At 52.1% G+C, this 22,357-nt stretch overlaps 1 protein-coding gene and 1 long non-coding RNA gene across 6 annotated transcripts; both read left to right on the top strand.

The window, feature by feature from the left end:
• The first annotated feature begins 241 nt into the window (after positions 1-241).
• Positions 242-21,272, top strand: WSCD2 (WSC domain sialate O sulfotransferase 2). 5 transcript variants are annotated; one of them, XM_087942542.1, is made up of 10 exons: positions 244-759; positions 3,979-4,518; positions 10,366-11,122; positions 14,537-14,651; positions 15,798-15,982; positions 16,168-16,289; positions 16,467-16,641; positions 17,314-17,478; positions 19,230-19,430; positions 20,316-21,272. In XM_087942542.1, the coding sequence occupies exons 3-10, from the start codon at positions 10,813-10,815 to the stop codon at positions 20,666-20,668; spliced, it is 1,626 nt and encodes a 541-aa protein (XP_087798668.1). In that variant the 5' UTR covers positions 244-759; positions 3,979-4,518; positions 10,366-10,812; the 3' UTR covers positions 20,669-21,272. The 5 variants fall into 5 exon arrangements, with proteins under 5 accessions (XP_087798666.1, XP_087798668.1, XP_087798667.1 ...); XM_087942540.1 differs by lacking the exon at positions 3,979-4,518 and having other exon boundaries at positions 242-759; positions 10,366-11,191; XM_087942541.1 differs by lacking the exon at positions 3,979-4,518.
• On the top strand, positions 17,488-18,752 carry LOC148129571 (uncharacterized). Its single transcript, XR_015745233.1, has 2 exons — positions 17,488-17,742; positions 17,794-18,752. It is a non-coding gene; the product is annotated as an uncharacterized LOC148129571 (long non-coding RNA).
• Positions 21,273-22,357: the final 1,085 nt, after the last annotated feature.

Genomic DNA, 22,357 nt, shown 5'->3' with positions numbered 1-22,357 from the left:
CCTCGCCTGCACCTCTCCTTTTGCAAGCCTTCCTCCTCCCCCCACCCCTCCTTCCCATCTCTCCGAGCCTCCTGCACCAGACCAGCTCTGTGTTTTCCTCCCCCGGCTGAAAGCCTCGGGCAAGGGGAAAGGCGTCGGTTGCCTCTTTGAGGCTTTTGCTCCCGGGCTGCTTTCCCCAGCCTCTCCCCCCCCCTGGAACCCCCCGCTGCAACCTCCCTCCGAGCCTCTCCTTGCAAAAAGCCTCCGCAGCGAAGGGGTTAAGCAGGAGGCAGCGCTGGAGGCTGGCGAGCGAGCGAGCGAGCGGAGCTCAGTTGGGGCTTCGGCAGAGGCAGGGAGGGAAGCCGGGGCTCCGGGTGGAAACGGGCGCGGAGTGAGGGGAGCCCCCGCGACCCACCGCCGGGCTCTCCTCTCCAGCCTGGAGAGTCCTGGAAGGCCGAGGGCTTCCCCCTCCCGTGGCCACGCCGGCATGTGAGCCCCGCCGCAGACGGAGCCAGCCTGCCATGACGGGGGCTTTCGCCTGTGCCTCCCCCCCGAAAGCGCTGCACCCTCCGAGTTGCACGGTCGGAAGGGAGGACGGCGGCTCCACCTGCCTGCAGCCCGCCAGCTTCGGGGAAGACCCTCGCAGACTCCCCAGGCGGCTTCTCTTCCTCTGAAGGACCCGGCGCTTCCAGAGGGATTCCCAGAGGAGCCCGGAGGGGCCCTCAGAAGCTGCCAAGAGGAGGGGAGGATTTGACCTCAGAAAGGTGACTCTTCTCCCAGGTAGGAAGCTCAGGTAGCACCCCACGCCTTTTGATCGCTGGGTTCACCTAGGAGAGGCAGAGGGGGGGTCCCTGGTGAGGCCGTTCGGGTGAAGTTTTGCTCTGGGTCTGGCAAAGAGGACCGGGGTCTTGTCACATCTCCCCTTCCCCTTTTTAGGTCCATGGGGCAAAAGAGCCTCCCTCCCTCAGCCGGCCAGTGGGCCTTTTCTCTAGGGTGGGGGCGAAGTGTTCCTTCCATCTTCCTTTCCACCTAGCCTTTCCAGACCCTCCTCCAATCTCCTTTAGGAGAGAGAGAGAGGAGAGAGGGGGGAGAGAGGGAGGAAGAAGAGGAGAGAGGAGGAAAGAGAGAGAGAGGAGAGAGAGAGAGAGAGGGAGGAGAGAGGAGGAGGGAGAGAGGAGGGAAGAGAGAGGAGAAGAGGAGAAGGAGGGAGGGAGAGAGGAGGAGAGAGAAAGAGGGAGAGAGAGGGAGGAAGAGAGAGAGGGAGGGAAGGAAGAGGAGGAGGAGGAGAGAGAGAAGAGGGAGGAGAGAGGAGGAAGAGAAGAAAGAGGAGAGAGGGAGGAGAAGAAGGGAGGGGGGAGGGAGGAGGAGAGAGAGGAGAGAGAGGGAGAGAGAGAGGAGAGGAGGAGGAGAGAAGAAAGAGAGAGAGGGAGGGAAGAGAGAGAGAGAGAGGGAGGGAGGGAAGGAGAGACAGAAGAGAGAGGGAGGAAGAGAGAAAGGGAGAGAAAGAGAGGTCCTGGGAAAGACACTGGCACTTCATGCTTTGGGACAGGCTCCTGCTGGGGTTGCAGATTTTTTGCTTTTGTGCAGAGGGAAAGGAGACCTTAATTCCTACACACACACACACACACACACACACACACAACTTCTGGGGATGTGAGAAGGAAGGGAGCCCTTCACAACTCAGAACAAGACAGGGCAGTTTGCCTAAAGCTGGTTGCTTGGCTGTTATCTCCTGAAATCTCGGATTGATTATCGGTTAATGACCTTTCAGCATCCTCTTGACTCAGAGCTGGGGAAGGGGGGGGGGCTTATGGGATGGGGGATTCGGCCCACATTTTGGAGGCAGGTTGTTGTTGTTGGGTGAAGGAGCAGAGAGGCCGCCCTGTGGCTGCAGTTGTAACCATGATGGCATTCAGATCGTGGAATTCAAGGCCAATTAGCCCCAAGGTGGGTGGGTGGGGGGGGGGAAATCAGGACATCAAAGGCCGTGTGTGGAAGCTTGAAATAATTTAAAACAGAGAAGAGGCGTCCTGGAAAATGGGGCAGCATCTTCGGAAACGAGCAAGAGACCAAAGGAAACAAATTCCAATTTGTTTCCAATTTGGGACCCTGTCCCAAAGCATGAAGGACCAGTGTCTTTCCTAGGACCTCTCTTTCTCTCCCATTCTCTCTTTCTCCCTCCCTCTCTCTTCTCTCTCTCTCTCCTCCCAACAAATTGGAATTTGTTTCAAAAGAGATTTTCTTTAAAATTCCATGAGGGACTTAGTTGGATGGTGGCATCTTAAGGAAGAAACAGGGTGGATCAACTCCCTGGAGCTGTGGACACTGAAGGAGAAGAGCGAACTTCCTTCCTTCCTTCCTTCCTTCCTTCCTTCCTTCCTTCCTTCCTTCCTTCCTTCCTTCCTTCCTTCCTTCCTTCCTTGTAAAGCTGATGAAAAACCAAATAAGTCAGGGTCATGCCAGAGGTCATAGTTTAGCCACACATTGGTGCCTCAATGCACATTAGATGTTTTCCTGGGGTCCTGAAGAGCTAAACTCGCATTGGAGGTCAAGAGTGCCAAGCACTCTTCCAATCCCTTGGGCTGTTGGACAACATCTGGGGCGAGAGTGTGTCCCACCTGGACAGCTGTGCTAGGTGTGTGAATGTGGGGAGAAGATGCTCCTTGGAAGACCTGGGGCTGGGATACGTCTGGAGGCCTTCCATGCAGGAAAGACATTTGGGCATGGATAGCTGGAGGTAACTTCAGGGAAAATGGGTCCATCATTTCAGCTTCCCTGGCTGCGTTTTGACACCAGTGGGTGACAGACAGATTCTGCACCCAGCACCCCCTTGGAAGATCAGCTCCAAAGCTGGAGTTGGACCGAAGGGCTTATCCAGGTAGGGCTGAGATCCAGCGAGGCTGAGCTGGGGGAGGAACCGATGGGTGGGATATGAGTGGCCACGTCCACGTTGCCTCGAGTCGGCCACTTACGTGGCTGTGGCTTGGGTGGAAAGGGACAGGTGGAACAGGAGGTCCCATGGCTTCTTCATCCACACGTGGGGTCCTGTAGAGACCGGTACCCCCAAACTGCATGTGGGAAGAAGCCCAGGTGGGCTTCTGGAAATGCCCCAATAGGCCCCCGTGGCAGGCAGGAAGGACAGCCGGTCCCTTTGGGATTAGCCTGACCTGTTCTAACTTCTAATCTAGAGAGGCCACATGTCACACGCTGGAAGAGGAAAAGAGGTTATTGTATCAGTTACCAGCAAATGGGATGGAGCTGCTCTGATCCCTTCTCTCGCTCATCTGCCTCCTGACCCCCCACCCCCACCCCAGTCCAGCAGCTGGTTCATTTTTTTAAGTGCATCCGTCACAGGCAGCATCCAGGGTGTGTTTTTTTGTTTTTTGTTTTAAACACCTCCCTTTCCTCATCTGTTTGTTCACTCCTCTTTTGCAAAGGGCTTTCTCTCTCTCTCTCTCTCTCCCTCCCTCTCCCTCTCCCTCTCCCCCCCCCCATTACAAAAGCAGTTTGAGGATAGTGGTGGAAGAGAGGAGGAGAAGGCAATGGGCATCTCCAAGGATAACTGCACTGCAGCAGGAGGAAGCCTCTGGGGCCAGTCCACCAGGGCCTTCCCTTAAATGGCGGGACTTCAACCACTACCACCCCCAAGCATCATGCAACAGCCAGGCCCACCCTGCAGCCCTGCAGCTGCTCCTAAGAAGGCAACCCTCTCTGTTGGGGCAAAAGGAAGTGGATGCGTGTTGGTAAGGAGTCAAGGCAGCTCGGGGTGGTTTTTCCCCCCCTGTTTTACATTCCTTGTATCTTCAGATTGGGCTAAGTGTAGCCTTTGGCAGGAGAGATTGGGACCCTTTGGGGGAGCTTCAGTTGGCATCTAGGATCACCTGGTTGGAGGCCTCGCTTGGCTTCCGTCGTGGTCACCAAAGGCCTTGCTCTGTGTGGATTTAGCACCCTTTCCGAAAAAGAGCCGGGGTGACCTAGGAGGCGCATTCTCCTTCTCAGGTGGTTTGGATCCAGGAGAGGATGGAGTTGTGAAGATCACTTGGAGAAGGTCTTTGGAAGCCCAGCTGGAGATGCAGGGACCACTGCTGAGAAAGGAAATGAGAGCCGTTCCCACCAGTCTTGGGGACAAATTCTCAAGGGATGACGACTCTGTTGTGTGACCAACGTCTTCCTTTGGTCTGCCCCAAAAGTGCCACCAAGGAAAACCAGCTGACGCCACTCTCCCAAATTAGAAAAGGGAGAACAAATGTCTCTTTTTAGTTCCTCCAACATATGTTCATAATTTTAATTCACTCGCCTCATCCGCCCTGGCCACACGCATGTTCCAGAGTCTCTTTCCCTGCAGACCCTTCCAGCTTTTCTTTGACGGTTGAACTCAGCCGGAGAAGACAAGCCTGCAATTGAAGAGAGAAATGTTGGACAGTCATCTTTGGAGAGCGTTCTCAGCCTGGTTACTGAACAAGCCCATTTTCTGAGCTTGCAAGAGAGAACTTAGCTTAAATACAGCTAACTTGGATACTTGATGCGTGCCAGACCAAGGTTGGTGTGTTGTGCCAAGGCATTCCCAAGGATTGTGTGCTGTTTTGAGTCTAGCATTTAAATGAATTGTGGGAAAAGGCATTTTGTAGACCAGAGACGCCCTTCAAGCAACTGATGGGTTCCTTATGGACTCTTGTTGAATGTGGCTTGTGCACATAGGTTTTGTGTGTGTGTGTGTGTGTGTGTCTTTGGGCCTCGTTTCTTCTTCTCCGAAACCATTCCTCAGAATAACAGCTCCCTTCTCTTTTGTCAACAGAGGCCTTGGTGGAACAATTTTCTTGCTTTTTTCTCTCGATGGTCTTCAGATTCTAAAACAGCAGTGGAACAAAAACCCTCTCTTCCTTTTTACCATGTTTCATCCAGCTTTAAGGGAAGAAGGCCAAACAACATTACAGGCTAATATTTGCTTTGCATTTCCCCCCCTGTTTTATTATTAAAAGAATCTTAAAACTAGAAAAATAAAAATTAAGAAGACTGCAAGCCTCAGTTATGGCTTTTGTGACAGAACAGCCATAACCACCCAGAGGGAAATTAGAAACAGACTCAGCCTGGCAAGGCCCCATGGGATGGATCCTGTGGTCCCACCACCTCTGGCTGCCCCCTTCCAAGAAAGGCCCTCATTCCCCGTCTCGGCTGACGCATTTCGGCGTCTGTCGAAAAACAGCTGCTCCTTTGGGTGGATGGCATTTTTTTTTTAAAGCGAGAGAAATACAATCACCTTGATCTCATCCCTTAAAAACAACAACATGACAATCTGTAGCGACGCCGAATGCATTAAATTTGCATCAAGGCAAGTCACAATTAATTAGAGGCCTGATTAATACTGGATGCATGCGCTTTCCTTCCTGTGCAAACATATTGAAAGTTGGCAGCCTTCTAATAACCGGTCTGGGTGTGGGTCGCTTTTCCTTCAAATTTATTTATTTATTTTGGTCACCTTCCTTCTCATTTTCGCGTGTTGAGAAATCCCGCTCAGGGGGGAGCAATTTTAATTTTTGTATGAAGGCTGTCGTGGTGGCTTTAAAGGGGGACAGGCCAGGGTGGGGTTAAGAGTACATTTCCAACATCGCCTCCCCCAGTGGCCTGTTCTCCATCATTCAGAGCCCCTGCAAAGAAACCCAAGTTTGGCCAGAGTTTATGGAAAGGTTCAGCTGAGTCAGGAAATCCCAAAGTGTTAAGTTGGCAAGGCTGGCATGAGGGCTCTCCATTGAGCCAGGGGGAGGGAGATGCCCGTCGACATTCATCTCTCATGCCCTCTATAAATTGCCTAGGATTATGGGAGTTGCATCGAGTAATCTGGAAGGCGCCAGGTTGCCTAGGATTAAAGTGTATTTAAAATGCAAAATCCATAGTTTTCTAATGAGAGTGAATCCTGATTGCGTAATCAGAGTCCTTGCTGGTGCCTTTTGCAGTGCTGGGAGTATCTGGCAAGGCTGCCATCTTCAGGGCTTGGTGGAGCCGCCTCCAGACTCTACCTGCCTTGCCTAAAGTAGACCATATGCCCGGAGTTGGAGCAAGTTCCTTCTTCAGTCTGTGAACAAAAGCTGAGCTGGCCGCTTAGCCGGCCCTTGGCCTTGAAGCAAAATCCCTTTTGTTGGCTGTTCAGTGCTGCTGATGTATCACTTTACAAAGGGAAGAAAGTGGCTTTCTTAGGCAGTCCGGGGTCTCCAGTTACCACCTGGGTCAGGTGTCTCCCAAAGAAACCCCAGAACTGACTTCCCGTCTCCCCCAGGGTAGATTCCTTCCTGGAATGAAGGAAACTCAACTCTTCTCCAGGTCTTTCTCTGTAGTCTCAAACGTCTCTTTGCTTCTTTTCAAAACTTGGTCACCAATGCTTTGCTTCTTCACTAACCATCCTAACCTGTTCAAACATTGGGTTTTGAGGGAGAATTCCTATCTTTGGGGGGTGAACCAGCCAGGGCGATGATGGGTAGCAAAGCAGAAGGTGGAGAAGGCCAACCCTTGTAGAGGGCAACCTTCTGCACCGTCTCCTGGTCCTACGGCTCACCTCTTGGCTTGTGGCCATTTCATCGGGGGGCAAAGAGGTCTCCTAGTTTTGGGGAGGGCAGTCCTCCAACCCTTGGACCCCTGAGGATTGTGACCTTGGCTGGCTCCCTCCTGGGAATGACCTGATCTGTAGCCCCAGGCAGCAGTTCAGCGGAGAATTTCATTGACCACCAGGGGTTGGGCTTCTCTTAAGAGCTTCTACCGGTTGCAATTTCCCATATGAAGAAAACTTAAGATATGGGGCAGAGGGGAGAAACCCCTCGTAAACCAGGGGAATAGCGAAACGACCATCTTGGGGCATTTTCCAGCTTTGCTGTCAGGAGCAACCGTGGCGGTGCCATAGCTCCATTCTGGGTTGAGTTCTTCTCAACCATCTTTTCTTTTCTTGGCTCGTCTCATCTTCCCAGCCTTTCCTGAACTCGTAACTTTTCTCAGGCTCTGCGGATTCTTCTCGGGACGCTGCCCAGCCCTTCTGGAAAGCTCCGCTTTCTTTCCGAGAGAAAGGCCGTCCCTGCCCACGTTTGAAGAGTTTGCTGAATATGCAGGAATGCCAGGCTGGGCCAGAGGAAGGGGGGAAGAGAATGAATGCCATCCTTCAGCTGATGGGGGTGGGTGGGCATCAGTTTTGGGCAATTGGCAGGTGGTTCTCCATCCTTGCAGTAATTTTCCAACCTCCTCCTCCTCCTCCTTGGCTGGGAACTGTAGCTACAATGGAGACATTGTCTTTGCTCAATTGCGGTTCTCTTCTTTTCTTTCTCTCATCCCGAGGAATCTGGGGTTTCCACAGACGTTGGGTAGCACTTGGGCACACTTTGCAAAAAAAAAAAAAAAGCTACCGCCGCTCCGAAGGGAAGGCAAGCTTGTTGTACTGTCCGCCGGTAACAGAGCAATTGAGGGAACTGAATAATTTAGTGTCCCTTGTGTTCCCTTGTCCGCTTATTGTGACTTTACAAAGCTGACCCATTAAAACCCGCTGAAGTAGAGGGATGCAGGGAAGGGCCAGGCCTGGGTACGTTATCCGGGGTGATTGTTTTAATTTTTCCTCTCTGCTCTGTAGAGGCAACCTCCAGGTTGAGAGGCTGGCATAACTGTTGGCTGCGCATCTTTTACTTCCAAAGCAAGAGCAGCAGAAGGCAAGAGAGGCATTTTACTTTTCGGCCCACAATGCCCTATATATATGCCCCCAATGTTTGGGTCTGCCTTGCACCGGTTTCCTTTCGGCGTCTCCTGGATCGAGCTCCTGCAGCCTCAGGTGGCGGGATGGCTTCCAGGCCTCACGTAAATCACTTCCTGAGAATCTCTCCAGGTTCTTATGGCCACTGTTACGAAACCTTATCGGGGGGGTCCTTGACTTAAGACCACAACTGAGCCCAACATTTCTGTCGTTAAGTGAGGCAGTGGAGTGAACTTTGCCCCATTTTACAACCTTTCCTGCCCCTGATGTTAAGTGAATCCCTACTGAGCTGAAAGGGAGGGAGAAAGGGGGTCTTTTGAGGGCCTGCAGACGGTGGATCAGCGATGGTGCTTCTGCTGCCTCTGTGGGGTGGGTGGGTGAGGGGTCCTGCCTGGCCTGCAGGCAGAGGAAGCGATTGACTTGCCTGACATGGTTCTCAATCACGCTTCCCTTCGTGGGCACTGCGGAGAGAAAGCAAACCAGGTTAAGAGCAGCCAGAAGCCGTACGGAGACCCCAATTCGAGGCTCACAACGATTGCAACGGAGGCGGTGAGGCAAGGGCCTCCGTTGAGCAGCGGGATCCACAAGGAAGAAGCGATTCTGAAGATGAGCTTTATACTAGGCGGGTGCAATGAAGGGGGGGGGCGGATTGCTCGGCGGGGCTTTCTCCCCCTTCCGCCCAACGTAAGCTGAGCCGTTCCTCTTGCTGCAGCCCTGGCCTTTCCCGAGGCCCCCCCTGCCTGTCTCACAACCCTGGGAGACTCAAAAGCCTGGTCAGAAATAAAGCCCTCCCCTCCCTCGCTTCCTCCAAGTAGGGAGGGGCCAGAGGCCTGGGAGAGGAGCCCTCCTTACTCTAGCCTCCTTGCCCGGTGGAGTGAGTAACAGGCATGGCACGGTTGAGAGAGATCTTGATCTGGACCGTGCACGAGATGATAACAAGGCTTCCGAGTTTCACACACGCCCTCCAGACGGCTGAAGACAATGGTTTGGAAGGGTGCGACAAGCAGGGAACGAGGAATTGTAAAGCCGAGCAGAGGTCCCCAAGGAAAGAAAAGAAAAAGAAAGAAAGCTTGTTTAAAAAGCATCATTTCTCTCTCTCTCTCTCTCTTCCCAATCGCTCCCTTTCCCTGGAACCACAGAAGGTTCCCCCCCTCCGTTGATTGCTATAAACTTCACGCTTCAGAGGCAGAGACGTGTTTGGATAGTTAGATGAGGAAGCAGAATTAAAACATTTATTTATACTCCATGCCGTCTGCCCCAGTGTTATTTTTTACTTAATCATCTCAAGACAGATGGTAGGAACATTAGAGTCCATTAAATTAATGGCGTTCATTCTTCCCCATTTATTTGCTCCTTTCTTATTCCTGGGTTTTGTTTTTTTTTGGTCATGGTTTTCTTCGCCTCCACTTGCAAGGGAGACCTTAACGCAGCTCCGAGAGCAGAGGGAGACCCTGCAATGCAGCCGCGGCTGTGGCTCTCTCTGAAACCGAAGAAAGCAAGCGGTAGCCCAGAGTTTGTCCCCGTGAGGAGGTCTTGCCTCTCGGATGGGCTCCTTGCAGCCTCCCTCTGGTTGTAGGAGGACAAGGGCCCCTTCAAGGGAGGCCAGGATGATTTGAGCCCCTTAAGATGAGCCAGGGCAAGGATGATGGGTCATGGAGGTGGAAATAGCCCAGCGTCTTTTGCCTTGGCACATGGTGGTCCCAGGGAAAGATTGTGGAGATCAGGGCGATGGCGACATAATTGGGCAGTGGAGTACGGGCAATGTTGTCCAAACAGGTTTGTCAGCCTTCAAGATTTTCTCCCTTTGCTTTGCATCTTCCGGCTGTCATAAGTCACGGGGGGAGGAGGGGGGACATGGCTATGGGAAGCGAGCTGGAGGTTTTTACAAAACAGAACTGTATAAGTTGGGGGGGCGGAGTTTCTTGCTTAGGTTTCTATCCTATGCCAAGCGCAGCTGCAACTCTTTATCAAAATATGTCAAGGTCAATGGACAGAGGCCTCATCACCACCTGGAGATGCCCACATGACGTGGTACACAACTTTTAATTGGATGAGCCAATTGAAGTATTGGGGGTGGGAACGTTGCCATCACTTTGTATATGTGATTTACATGCTCATTTTCTCAGATTCAGAATTCTTTTGTTGCTACCACTTGATTTCCAGTGAAAGATATCTTTTCTCTAATTAATGGAGTCTAAGTATTTCTTTCTTGGATTTTGAATGGAGCACCAGCTCACATTGTTCTTGCTTTCTGAAGCCTCCCTTGGCTGGGAGGGAGCTATGGAGCAGCGTTTGTCAACCTTGGCCCCATTAAGATGTGTGGACTTCAACTCCCAGAATCCCCCAGCCAGCCATGCTTGCAGTTGGCCCCAGTAGCCAATCAGAGGCGTCCATGTAATGATGTCATAAAGGTCCTCCCACCCTGTTTTGCAGCCCTTGCTCTGAGACCGACTTTTGTGAAATGCCAGCCAGGATCTGGAGTCCCTCCTGGGTTATGTTACCTCTCCTAAAAACTGGGAAAGAGAATGGAAACTGTAGGGAAACAGCCCCCTTCCCGATCTCCAGAGACAAGCATGGTTTAAAATCATGATGGAGAGAGCTCCTTTAGTGCCTACCTCAAAGAGAAATGTCTTCGCTGTCTTAATATCTTTTCTATTGATTTCTAGGTTCAATTTTCTGTGACAATGAATGGCAGTTGGTTCAGCTGCGTTCCTGGACATTATTGGATAACTCAAAGCCCCTTGGAAGCACCTCTGCTTTGGTGAGCGTTGGTGAACGTCCCTTCCAAGGCCGCGGTGGCAACTCCTGATCCCCAAGTTGACCATGATACCTTCATCATTGGCTGCTCTGAAGACCAAGAACTCCTAGTGCAAAGATCCAGGTCCTTTGTTTGAAGCAACTCTGCAACCATCTCCTTTTGAATCAATGCATGGACAGGAGAGTCATAGCTGGGCTGATTTATTGAGAGGAGGGCACTGAGGGCCCAACCGTGGCCCCAGATTTGTGGCCCCAGGTCCGTGGCCCCTTAGACAGCAGACAGCGGTTCCTCCTTTCAGAAGGGCGTTTGCTCGTTTCTCCACCCGGACCCTGTGAAAATCCGTAATGACGCTGGCATGGCCAAGCTCTGGCTGAAATTCCAAAGGTACTTTCGGCGGAAACCCATCCGTTTCTTCACCTTGATCGCGCTCTACCTGACGGCTGGCAGCCTGGTCTTCCTCCATGCTGGCTTCAGCGGGGAGACGAGGGTCCCGGGGGCTGCCCCCAGGCCCAGCAACGGTGCCGCAGGAGGGACCGATGCTCAGTTGTTGGGGACGCTGCCGCTCAGCAGGGAAGCTGGAGCGATGCCGGAGTCTCTGGCCTTGGCCCGGCGGTACGGCACTTGGTTCAAGAGCCCCCCGAAAGACGCCGCTGGGAGGAGCAGAGGTGATTATGGGGAGACCTGGACCGGAGTGCTCAGGGGGAGGAGAGCTCACGAGAAGGAGGAAGACAGAGGTAACGGTCCTTCGGGGAAGGAGTTGGTTCAGGATCAGTTGGGAATAGCATGCAGGGAACGGAAGTTAAAACCTGGTTTTTATCTTCTAAGAATTCACTCTGTACAACAAGGTTCGTTTGGCTGCTATGTTGGGTTTTTGAAATCAAGTTCTGTTATGTTCCTGATGTCCCCCTTATCTATATCAACCGGGTGATTTTACTGGCGGGAGTGGGGGGGCAGGAACTAAACTAGTCATCCCTTATTCTTGATAATCTGCTGCTGTCAAATGACTTATTTTCTTGCTGTCCAACAAAGGATGGCTTAATCATTTCTTCCGGAATTTTACCTGCTTCTGAAATCAGACGGATTTTAAGCTGCTCCTCTCAACCTCCATCTTAAAGATGGGAACAACATTTGGACATTTTCATTGTCTCAATTCCTCATCTATTCCCACCAGAGATTGCAGCCAGCAGGTAGAAGTAATCCGTCTAAATGATTAATCTTTCTCTCTCTCTCTCTGGTTTTGTTTTTTTTAAATATACTTCAAAGAACATAGTAACTTTATTTCCAGGAAAACAAAAATGGAGCACTTGGTCTGGCTTGGCCAAGACAGTTTCTCTGTTAGGAAGGGGAGGAATAATCACTGCATTCGCTCCCCAATCCAAGAAATATAGTCCATAAGGAAACATCGAGGCTAAGACAAAACATTTCTTCCGCAGAAAAGACCAGGAAAAGAGCCAGAGATTCTGAGGTTCACGAAGCTCTTCAGAAAGGTGGAGTTAGAGTGGAGCTGCTTGGCCCAGTCTGGAAGATTTCCAGTTTCACCAGCTTCCCTTTCCAGGCTGCCTGTTGGGCGGCCTCTGTGGCCCCAGGGCAGTTCAACATCTCCCTCAATTCCTCCATCTGAGAAGCTGCTCACCTGGGGGACAATCGTCTCCTAAAACTGAAAGGCCTCCCCTCCCTCCCTCTCTCCATATCCACACCGTAATTGAGTTTCTAAAGAGTTAGTGCCTCATTTTAAGCGTTTAAAACGGGTCCCCAAACTTGGCAACTTTAAGACTTGTGGACTTCAGCAGTTGAAGTCCACACGTCTTAAAGTTGCCACGGTTGGAGACCTCTGGTTTAAAACTACCTCGTCTGGGCTGAGGGACCTATCCAGAGCCAAAGGATCGTTTCTCCTTCCTGGCACGGAGGCAGGAAGGTGCTTCAGGGTCAAGATGGCCGAGAGCAGCCTCCCCTCAGCTGCCGCCTTTTATTTATTACTTTTATTTTCTATTCAATGGATGGGCTGTCCATCTCACACCGCCAGGCAATTCTGGGCAGCTTACCACTGAAACCGTGAATATAAAAAACTAAGAAGAAGCATTAAGTGCAGAGATAAACAGCCCAAGAGAAGGTTGGTGCCGGGGTAGCATCTTCTCCGTTAGTCCACCGGCCACGCCCAACACCGAGGGACCCAACAGAACCCCGAGGCCAACTGGGAGAGCCTGATTTTAATGCCCTTCTGGCAAGATCTCGGCTGGCGAGAGAATCCCAACCGGGGGACCCCAGCAGAAAAGGCTCCCTTCGCAGACCCTGCAGAGCAGATTCCTGCCCCAAAGTCCTTTCGCTTTGGCAGTTCTTCCAAAGAAGCACCTGGTTTTTGGCTTCCTGGTGGCTTCTTGGCCTTGGCTAGGGTGTATTTTTTCCCCCCAGCGAATGGCAGGGAGGCGGTGGGCCCGTTCTGGAAACCCGTTCAGCCAGGCTCATTAGTCTAATTTGATTTGACATTCCGAGAATTCCTAGCAGATGGCGAGGGAGATCCGATTGCCACCGACGACGGCAGCCTGGCTTGGCAGGCGCAGCCATAAGCAATGCACCCCCCCCCCATTAACTTCTGGGAGGGCAGCTCTTGGCTCTGGCTGTCGGGGAGGGAAATCATCAGAGCAAACTGGGGGTGCCTGTCCTGGACATGATCCGTCCTCCCTCCCTTGGCTGATGCTCAACGGGAGGGCAGGAGCAGAGGGGGGAGGGGTCCATTCGGGTCCTCTGTGCCCATCTCACCCCACCACTCCTTTTCTCCAGCCAGAAGCCCCATCTGGACCAGGGCAGGGGCCCCAGGTGAGGGGGGGGCAGCTGAGCAGACCGCCCTTTGAAAAACCCCATGACACAGGAGTGTGTGGAGGGGGGCAGTTGGGGGATTTTCTCCAAGACTGAACTGGAAGGACTTTGCTATCAATTGTCAACCTCTTTCTCCTCCCTTCTAAACCTCCTGCACCCCAAATTCAGTGACAGGATTTGGGGTGTGGTTATGTCCCCCCAAAAGTCAATTTCTCCCGAAAGCTAAAGCCAAAGGATAGGACGTTTCAGGCCTTAACTTTCCTCTCAGGTGTCACCTGTTGCACAAGGGTGGTTGGTTGCACACAGATGTTCAGACTGGGTTTGGCATTTTTATGCGCCCATTGAGTCCTTCCCGAGGACCTGGGAGAGGCAGATATGGAGGTTTGAGGGTGTTCAAGGCATCGTTGTAGGATGTCAGCTGTTCCCAGTGAAGCAGCCTTTTGCAATTGACGGAGGGTGGATTTTGTCAATGCCGATGGTGTTTATTATAAAGCCAGATTGTTATGTGCCTTAGAATCAGAGTTTGCCTCGTTAGCGCATTGAAAAGCCGAGGAGGGAAATGAACTCAAATCATTGGCTGGCTGTGCCAGGACCCTGCTGGCTGGGGATGATGGGAGTGGTAGTTCAGCACCTCAGTCCAGTTCAGATGGATCCCTGGGCTAACTTCAGCCTTGGTCTCCTTTCAGATTCAAGGAAAGGGCAGAGCTGTAACCTTTGGGGAGTTGAGGCAACCTTCCCCAGCTGGGTGAGTGGCAAACGGAAAGCCGAAGGTGGCTGGCAGGGCCACCTCTTTCTTCCCCTTGCCATGCCACCAAAGAGGCGCTCCCAGCAGGTCTCCTTGCACCAACCCTGGTCTTGTAAATCGAAAGAGCCATCGGTATGCAGGGGAGCGTGCTTTGAATTCACATCCAGGCACTAGCAAAGCTGGCTTGTCACTCTGATGGATGGTTCTCTGGACAAGCAGTGCAAATTTGGGGAGGAGGAGGGAGGCCGTGCGGTGGTTAGAGAATCCTGCTAGGAAAAGCAGCCTCTGGATGGGGTCTCGTGGGTCTCACAAGAATTTTTTAAAATGCACAATCTGAAAAACCACATGGAGATTCTCCCCAGGCCACGTTAGTGCTGAGAATTGTCACTCTGGATAATCCCGTTATCTCCGTCTTCCCCAGGACTTCCTGGGTCAAGATCTGGAGTGCGCCTTGTCCCTCTCTCGAAGCGGCTTCTTCCTTCCCAAGGGTGGATGCTAACACGTCTTCTCCTTTCACCAGCAAAATACATCGGCTGTTATGTCGACAACACTCACCAGAGAGCCCTCCGCGGAGTGTCCTTCTTTGACTACAAAAAAATGACATTGTTCCGTTGCCAGGACAACTGCGCCGAACGGTAGGGTGGCAAACGGCACCAGGACTTCATTAACTCCAGGCATCGAGTGCGTTTCCTTCTTTTGGGGGATTGGCAATTTCAGGTTCTCCCTGGGACTATTTGCCATGAGGGCAGCTGGTCCAGGCCTTGTGCAGGGCCGAAGGCTGGACTCCTGTGGCAATGACTGCCAGGCATTTCAGGACCAGGGAGAGCTCCCGGGGAAGGCAGACGGTGATCCCTTCCAATCGTTTATCCATTTTATAAATTGGAAGGAAGGTCTTGATGCCTCTTGGGTTACCTTGCGTTGAAGGGTTAGGGAGTGGGGAAGCGAGGGTCATGACACCAAATGGTTGGAGCCAAATCATGCTGAATTGAGGTTATCTGGGAGAGTTTTTTGTTGGGAGCCATTCAAAGAGGGAGGGAAGGAGGAAAAAAGAAATACTGACCCTTACAGACCAAGAAGAACATTCTAGGTTGTCTTCTTCCCTAGAGAACATCCATGAATTTTCTTCTCCTCCAATTTCTGGACCCACAAATACTTTTCAATTCTGCTCTGGGGCAGGACTTCCTCCTCTGACTGCTACCTGCTGGAGATTTCCCCCTTAGTTATTGCTTCAAAAGATAACAGCAGTGGCAAAGGACACACCTCACTCCCCTCCACTCCCACACACAATATCACACAATCCAGCAGACTTGAAGTAATATGGCTGTCTACACTCCACAGAGTGACGGTAACTGTTCCTCTTGGGAAATAGGTGTTTTTCTACCTGCCTGGAGTAAATCTTGTGATCAGGAGCAACACACCGAATCACGTTTCCCTCCCTGGCCCACTTGAGAGGAAGAGTAGAGGCCACTTTTATTTTCTCTACTTGATGAATTTATTCCTCGTCAAGCGAATGGTTGGGGTGGCAAACGATGAAATAGTGTTAAAGCTGAAAGGCGATGGGACCGGTGCCCAGAAACCCACCCTGGTTTCGTCCCTTTCTCCTGCCCAGTTGCTCAGAATTCCTCAAGTGGTTCAGCTAACCCAGTTAGTGTACAAGGATGACACAGCCCACGGTGCTCATTCAGGACTTCAGCTGCTGTGCAGGGTTATTGTCCGGGGAGGGACGTCCGGCCTCTGCATCTGGAGGATTCCCACATTCATGGTGCCTTCGTCTGTGGCAGGGGCTACCTCTACGCGGGGCTGGAGTTTGGGGCAGAATGCTACTGTGGACACAAGATCCTGGCCATGAATGTGAGCGACGCCGAGTGCAACATGGAGTGCAAAGGAGAAAAGAGCAGCTTTTGCGGGGGACCGAACCGGCTGTCCATCTACCGCCTGGAGCTGGCCCAGGAATCCACCAGGAGGTGTGAGTGTGGCCTCCGTTTTTGAGGGCATTGGCACAGCGTCGTCCTTTTGGTCAACTGGATGGGCGGAAGGAGGAAGGGTCTGGTGCCCAGAGCATCCTTAGTGAGTCTGCCATGCCTTTTGGATCTCTCTCTCTCTCTCTCTCTGAATTCTGGCCAAGAAACCCCCTTCTGTTTCTCTCCCCAGATGGCAGTGCCATCTTCCGTGGCTGTTTCCACCGGCCAGAAAACCTCACCTTGGCTTTGTTGGCAAGCAGGCCCATGAGGAACATGTCTGTGGACCGATGCGTTGACCTCTGCACAGGAAAGGTGAGCAGAAGGGGGCTGCACAAGGACGTGGCCCTTCTCCCTTCCCATGCTCTGCCTGAGAACGCCAGGATCTCTGCATCAGCCCTTCCCATTTGGCGGGCAGGAGCAGACCTGCGTCCCTCTCTGCTCCCGAAGCATTTGCCCCACGCCTAGCAGTGAATTCTCCCTCCCTCCTAGGAATACCCTCTTGCGGCTCTGGCTGGCACCGTCTGCCACTGCGGTTTCCCCACCACTCTTTTCTCCTTGCACGAACGAGAGGGAGAGCATCTTTGCGCCCAGAGATGCAACGGGGAGGAATTTGAAAGCTGCGGCACTTTGGACTATTTCATTGTGTACCAGACCCAAGTGCAAGGTATCGGGGGCAGGGGAGGTGCTGGGCGGGTGGGCCTGGGGGCTGGGGGCATTCAGAAGACCTCCTGGGCACCCTGGCAGACTCCTGTTCCATCACCAAGGGGGTCTGGGGTCCCGGGTACACGGTGTCCACCCCCTCTTGGCGCTCACCTTAATACACTCGTCTCTGGTTATTAATTTGTAAAACCATAGCCTAGTCCCTGATCTGGGGTGGTGGGTGTTACGGACCCTCTGGTACAGGGGTCTCCAACCTTAGCAACTTTAAGCCTGGAGGACTTCAACTCCCAGAATCCCCCCAGCCAGCTGGCTTAAAGTTGCTAAGGTTGGAGACCCCTGCTCTAGTTCAGTATTTCTCAACATTGGCCACTTCCCAGCTGACAATTTGAGTCTCGGCTTCCATGTAAAACCATGTGAAATAAATAAATACATTTTTAAAGCCAAGCGTCTTTTCTGGAAGCTCAATGAGATAGCTTCAAAGCCTTCTGCTCCAGAGCTGGGCCTCTTGGCCTGGGTCAACCGAGAGTCCTCCAGGCCACCAGAATGAGTGGTCTGGGATGAGCCAGGGGTCTGGAAACTCCTTCTCTTTTCCCCGTGCCCTCCAGGACACCATCAGCCCTCAGAAACATCTCCCCCATGACCTCACAGGGACCCTGTCTTGTTCTCTGCTTCACAGACAACCGATGTATGGACCGGAGATTTCTCACCACTCGAGCCAAACAATTGGTCGCCCTTGCCAGCTTTCCCGGAGCGGGCAACACGTGGGCACGGCATCTCATCGAGCTGGCCACGGGTTTCTATACGGGGAGTTATTATTTTGATGGCTCTCTTTATAATAAAGGTGATTGAGATGGCTTCCTTGGGAGGCGGAATGGGTGTGGAATGGGGAGAGGGGGCCGGACTCACTCTGAGCCATTGGAGGAGAACTCAACCGAAAACCTCACTCAGCTATGAATTTGACCCTTTCTATCTCAGCAGCTTCCACCATGGAAGACCAACCAGCGTGTCCCCACAAAATCCAGGCGGTGAATGGAGTCTCTTCTCTAGTCTAAATCAGGGGTCCCCAATCTTGGCCAATTTAAGACTTGTGGACTCAACTCCCAGAGTTCCTCAGGACCTCTAGGAGTTGAAGTCCACAAGTCTTAAAGTAGCCAAGGTTGGAGACCCCTGGCCTAAATAGTGGGTCACTTTTTCTGCCCAACTTCTGGCTTTGCTCCCTCTACCTGGTAGAACATCTCCTAGGCCAGAGGTCTCCATCCTTGGCAACTTTAGGACTTGTGGACTACAACTCCCAGAATTCCCCAGCCCAGAAATCCGCAAGTTGCCAAGGCTGGAGGTCTCTGTCCTAGGCTACCCTGTTGGCATCTGGCCTCCCTTGTCAGGGAAGAACTCCAGACAGATCAAGGTCATTTCTGGAAGACCGGAGCCTTGACCCCACCATTTCTTTCAAACTCTGCCCAACCCAGACAATTGGGGAATTCGCCTCTTCCGGCCATCGCTTTATCTTCTTCCTTTCTTTCTTTTTCTCTCCTTCCCTCTGTTCCTTTCAAATTGCCAAGCCGGCTTCAGATCTTTTTCTTGGAATTTGCAGTTGCCTGGAGACCAAACCTTGGTAGTTCTTGCTCGTTACAGTTTTGAAAGATCCGTGGGAGAAAAAAGATAAATCGGTTAACCACTTCTGAGAGAAAGCCCCACTAAGTTTTCAAGGGGAAGCTTGGTATCCCATGGAAAGCTCCGTTACTGATCCTCCCGCCAGGGGAAGGAGGCATGCACTGAGATTTAATGATCCCACCAGGGAAAAACCACACGGGACCCTCCCGTCTGTAAAGCATCTGTTAAGCTGACTTGTGAGGAGGGAACGCAGAGAGGAAGGCCTGAAGCCAACCTGCACGAGACGTTGAAGAGGAAAGAACAGAGGAATAGAGTTGGAAGGGACCTCGGAGATCTTCTAGTCCAACCCCCTGGTCAAACAGGAGGTCCTAGACCAGAGGTCCCCAAACTTGGCCACTTTAAGACTTGTGGACTTCAACTCCCAGGATTCTCCAGCCAGCATAGCTTAATCTCTTGCAATCCCTTCCTCTGCAATCTCTCTCCACTTTAGGAGATTAAGAGAGAGAGAAAAAAGCAGGCATGGCTGGCGGGGGAATTCTGGGAGTTGAAGTCCACCAGTCTTAAAGTGGCCAAGTTTGGGGACCCTTGACCTAGACCATTTCAAACAAGCCATTGTCCCATCTCTTCTTGAAAACCTCCAGTGATGCAGTAAGAGAGAGAGACAGAGGTACCTGCCAGCTTTATCCTTATGTGGAGGGCCATTTTCATTTTAGGATCTCTTCCCAATTAGTTCCTATTTTAAATTATTCTTCAACAGCCGGTCAAGGGGAAAGACCCTCCTGGCTTTAAATCATTCTCCATCCTGCCTTTTTCTTTCTCTGCCCCTTCTGCCCCTGCCTTGCCTTCCCAGAATCAAGAGACCAGCTAAAGAGTTGCCACACCCTTCCCGACGTCCTTCCTTTCTTTCCCCATATTTGCTGCTCGCGGCTCACTCTTTCTTTTCCTCCCTCTCCCTCTCCCCCCTCCCCACGCTGCCCAAAGGGTTCAAAGGTGAGCGGGACCACTGGCGCAGCGGCCGGACGATCTGCATCAAAACGCATGAGAGTGGGCAGAAGGAGATCGAAGCCTTTGACGCGGCTATCCTGCTGGTTCGCAACCCCTTCAAAGCACTGATGGCGGAGTTCAACCGGAAGTACGGGGGTCACATCGGCTTTGCTTCTCACGCCCACTGGAAGGGCAAGGGTAGGTCTGCCCAGCTGGGATGCCCGTCCGAATTAGGCGTTTCTGCAGCTCCACCACCTCCCCTGAACTTCGAGACCCAGGAGCTCCGATGGCCAGAGCTTCGAGATAAGCTAGGTGGATTTCAGGTTTTAGGAGAGCCACAGCTGACCGGGATAAGCCTCAATCTTCATCGATATGGCTTCTCCTGCTTCTTCCCACCGATGTGCTCTGAGTGAGGGTCGTGTCTCAAAGAGGAGGGGGTGGATGTCCATGTTTTGTGACTGGTATGGACCCTTTTAGTCCTAGGAGGTTTGGCCTCCAGCTTTCTACCTTCATGGTTCTTATAAGTCAGCTGTGTAGAATGGAAAGAACTGGGGAAGAAACCTGAACACACACAAACACACACGCACACACACACACACACATATGTACATTACTTGGAACACTGACAATGTTATTCGCTAAGCCTTCCTTGGCTTAGAGATTAACACAGTCAGTGTTCTAAGTAATGCGCCATAGAAAGCAGAACTCCGAGGCTGGCAAATTCCTCAAAAAACAGTTTTATTGGATGCACCATATTGGCACAACTGGTGAAAGCCAACTCTGAAAGTTCCCACGCCTTTCACCCAATGAAAAAGTAAAACTTTCCCCTTTCCCTCCAAGTCACTGGTCACGCTGTCCAATCCAGGTGCTGGCTAGTTGCTTGGTTACTTCACTCCTCCTCTGGCCAGCCCCCTGTGAGAATGTCCTTGGTTCCCACAGGAAAGCTTTATCGTTTGGGCTACCAAACCCCACCTGACTATTCCTCCCCCCCTCCCTCTGTTGTGTGGCAACCCTGGAGCCTCCAAGGTGGCCTCATCCAGGCCCACTTCAGGGTTGACAAATGTATTTTCTTCCTCCACTCAGAATGGCCGGAATTTGTCAAGAACTATGCTCCGTGGTGGGTGACGCACACCCTTGACTGGCTGAAATTTGGCAAGAAGGTCTTGGTGGTTCATTTTGAGGACCTCAAGCAGGATCTCTTCGTCCAGCTCAAGAGGATGGTCAGCCTGCTGGGCACTGCTGTTCACGAGGACCGCTTGCTGTGCGTCGAGGGCCAGAAGGACGGAAACTTTAAGCGTTCAGGGCTGAGGAAACTGGAGTATGACCCCTACACCCCAGAGATGAAGAAAATGATCAACGGCTACATCAAAACGGTGGACTTGGCTCTGAAACTCAGGAACCTCACCGGTGTCCCCAAAGACTACTATCCCAGATGATGGAGATTTCTTGGGGCCGAGGAACCGATCTCTTTAGGAGGGGCAAATTCGCTTCCTCCTGGCCAAGAACCATTTCCACCCAGCGGGTGGTGCAGGAGGACTCATCCTGCTGGGGCTCGCCTTGAGAGGGCTCTTTTGCATGAGCAAAGGTGGCGATTGTCATGGCTGAGCGAAGATGTTTCAGCCAACCTGTCTCCAGAAAATGAGCTCCGTCGGTGGGAGATCTTGGCTGCTTCTGCTGCTGCTGCTGCTACCCCGCCCCCACCCAGCCCCCAAAGTTTTGTGTTCCTTCCCACCCAAGTAAGATCACTCTTCTCTTCCTTAGCTGGTTGCCTTCAAGCAATTTGGTTTAAAACCCCCACCGTGTGGTCGCCTTCCTTGGTTCTGCTGACCCCAGAAGTCTCCCCTGTTTTTGAATCCTGGATCTTTAGAACCTGGTTTCCTCTCAAAGGCTGGTCAGGATAGATCAACTGATCCCTGCTGAGCTTTGTGCTAGCAATATAATTTCTGCATCTTCCTTCCTTTCCACCTCAAAGCTGCTGGACTCCATCTGAACAATCCTCAGGTCAAATGCCGCCCATTAAACCAACATTTTGTTAATATCTCCACGGCTGTAGCTGTGGGTCTTTTGTGGGATCCGGTGTCTGTGTCTGGGAGGATGGCACTATCTTGGGTATGAGGTGATGGATCCAGCCACAGGTAAAACCAAACATCTGTCTCTCCCTAATCTTATATTCATCATCTAGTTGTATCTCTATCCTGCTCCTGCTGAACTTCCAAGGAGCAGCTATGCTATGATGATGCTCAAGTGAATTAGAATTTTATCTCATGTCTTAAATAACACAGATTCCAAATAGGACTTAGCCTATCTATGTCCCCTATCATCCACCACATATACATACATACATACGTACATACATACATACACACATACATACATACATGTATCTGTGGTGGATGATAGGGGACATAGATAGGCTAAGTCCTATTTGGAATCTTCTCTCTTCTCTCTACTTTTGTTTGCATAAAGGCGAAGATCGGCTGGGGGAAAAAATCCATTAGGTTGTTTTCCAATTACCTAATGAGAACCAGCTATGTTGGGTGACCACCCAATGCTGAGCAGGAGCAAGGAATCGTGAGGGATGAGAAGGGAGCTGGAGGAGGCGAAGGGCAGCCTTGTGAGAAAGCATAACGGTCTGGCCAACGTCCACAATAGCCACGCTGCCCGTTGCGACATTTCTCTCCAGCTCCCACTCGTTTGCGGGGTGTCGTTTTGTCTCTCCCTGCTGAGCATCCCTGCTTTGCGTTGTGTGGATGCTTCTCCTTTGGCCAAGAATCTGCTTGCCAAGCGAGGCTCCCCTGCCCATCAGCTCCCGTCAGCGCTGAGCAGAACGTTGATGGCGGCTTCCGTCCAGCGGCAGCTGGAACATCACCAGGGCTCGATGTGGGCTTGCAGGACTGTGGGTGGGCAAAGGAGGGGCTGGAATAAGGGGCCCCTCCCCCCTTTCCTGCACTGGCCCTCCCTTCCCGCTTACGCTGACCATGGTGCTGAATGCGAAACGAGCAGCTCCCGCTGGGAGTTTTCACAGGTCCTCCCCCTGCCAGGGCTTCTGCTCAGCCCCCACCCACCCCCAGATATCAAAGGCATTTTGATCCGATCATTTTGAGGAGGGGCTGCTGGTGATGGGC

This window comes from Notechis scutatus, chromosome 13 (genome assembly GCF_049901735.1).
Source record: "Notechis scutatus isolate UNSWTSFEM ecotype Mainland chromosome 13, rNotScu1.2, whole genome shotgun sequence".
Classification (NCBI taxonomy): Eukaryota; Metazoa; Chordata; class Lepidosauria; order Squamata; family Elapidae; genus Notechis; species Notechis scutatus.
This window is presented reverse-complemented; position numbering and strand designations above follow the sequence as displayed.

Bases quoted from the DNA above. Each gene is read 5' to 3' on its own strand.
- WSCD2 (XM_087942540.1), top strand. From the start codon at position 10,813: ATGGCCAAGCTCTGGCTGAAATTCCAAAGGTACTTTCGGCGGAAACCC. The intron at 11,192-14,536 runs GTAACGGTCCTT...TCCTTTCACCAG, and splicing joins CGAGAAGGAGGAAGACAGAG to CAAAATACATCGGCTGTTAT. The intron at 19,431-20,315 runs GTAGGTCTGCCC...TCCTCCACTCAG, and splicing joins CGCCCACTGGAAGGGCAAGG to AATGGCCGGAATTTGTCAAG.